The sequence below is a fragment of the Galeopterus variegatus genome, unplaced genomic scaffold (genome assembly GCF_000696425.1).
Source record: "Galeopterus variegatus unplaced genomic scaffold, G_variegatus-3.0.2 Scaffold2692, whole genome shotgun sequence".
Classification (NCBI taxonomy): Eukaryota; Metazoa; Chordata; class Mammalia; order Dermoptera; family Cynocephalidae; genus Galeopterus; species Galeopterus variegatus.
In genome coordinates this window covers 13,295-14,899 of record NW_007728803.1, presented here as the reverse complement: position 1 = coordinate 14,899, position 1,605 = coordinate 13,295, and the positions used below count along the sequence as shown (strand labels likewise).

At 37.5% G+C, this 1,605-nt stretch overlaps 1 protein-coding gene across 1 annotated transcript in view; it reads right to left on the bottom strand.

Moving 5' to 3' along the window:
* The window catches only part of ITPR1 (inositol 1,4,5-trisphosphate receptor, type 1), a gene marked incomplete at its 5' end in the record, with an annotated part of 156,071 nt that overhangs the window by 141,180 nt on the left and 13,286 nt on the right, over positions 1-1,605 (bottom strand). The window contains one exon of the mRNA XM_008582677.1: positions 240-368. Coding sequence (XP_008580899.1) covers positions 240-368 — 129 coding nt within the window. The remainder of the gene's footprint in view (positions 1-239; positions 369-1,605) is intronic.

Below are 1,605 nucleotides of genomic sequence, written 5' to 3'. Positions count from 1 at the left end.
CGGGCCGGCCCCAAAAGGAGAAAGGATTTTAAGGAAAAAGTTAACAACCATAAAACCATCTGGCATAGGAAAACATCCTCAGGTATTTCTTTATCCAAGAGATCCTGAAAAAGCTATCCTCCACCAATAGAAGAGCATCCTTATTAAAGCTTTGTAGAGTGGTTCATTTATAGCTGCTCATTCCCAAATTAGCATCAAGTCCAATTGCCAAAGCTCTACCATGAACACCCTGCTCTTACCTGCAAAGTTGTACTCTGGTCTGAGAAGGGAGAACTGAAGAAGGTAGTAACAATACTCATGACAATTTCGGTAACATACTTCTCCAAAATTGAGTCTGCGTGTTTCCTGTCACTTGTGTTATTACAGGCCTGGAAGACAATTGGATGCTTTAAATGTTACACCTAAACCTACACTGAAATATTTTAAAAATCTGTGACCCATCCTGATGATTACCCTTAACAAATGAAAGGTAAAGACCTGCAGGTCAATATTTCTCCCTTTAGAAGATAACAATAATACAAAAATAAATTGTGGAGAAAGAAAAGCAGATCAGCTCAGAGATCATGATCATGGTGTAGAATCACAAAATATTAAAATTGGTATGGGACTGACAAGGCCATTGCTTGCAATTTCCTACTCATGTCTAAAACCCCAAAGAGCAGTAAGAAGCATAGTAACTACAGGTGCCTTAATTTCCCCCTAAAAGTAAACTGCCCTCCTGGGCAAGCCATTCGTCTGCTCTAGGCCATGGTTTCCTAATCCATTATAATCACGGAAGTCAAATATATCCCTGAGGTCCATATGCCTGATGGCCCCCGATCCTACAACACTCTTCCATTCAATAAAACATTTATTGATATATAGCATTGTTCAAAATAATGAGCCATGGTTCAGAATAACTGACTATACAGGTTTTCAGGTGAGGACACACCTTAGATTTCACCTGTACTCACTTTTGCTTCTTAGAATAAGATCAGCCATTTATACTGTTAGAGGATACATATGTTAAAATCAAGTCTTATTACCAGTTTCATTAGTTCTATATATAATTCAGACACAAAATTGCTTATACAAAAAAAATTAAGTGAAAGACAAAAAAATCAAGTATGTTCTGAACTGAGTACTGGGCAGTTTGCAAACACATTCAGAGAATGAAATTAATAATTGATTTTACAGCATTTCTAAACAACTTAATGCAGGGGTTGGCAAAGTAAGGGCCAGTGGCTGTCTTTATAAATAAAGTTTTATCGGAACATGCATGTCCATTTGTTTAAGTATTATCATGGCTGCTTTCATGCTAGAAGGGCAGAACTGAGTAGTTGTGACAGAGACAGGTGGCCTACAAAGCTGAACATATTTACTCTCTGTTCCTTTACAGAAAACCTCATAGAGCCTGATTTAAAGAAATAAAGCAGGCTCCCATTCCAAGCCAAAACCCCCAGACTTATGGGATGAAAATACTGGGAGGAATTTTGAGGTTTAAAAAAATATATATGTGACACCAACACCTGAGTATTATAATCCTTGCTTAGAAGAAAAATAAGGTACTGGAAGTCTCTTGCCTCATACAGGTAATTGTACAGTCAACAGAAAACACCACATCTC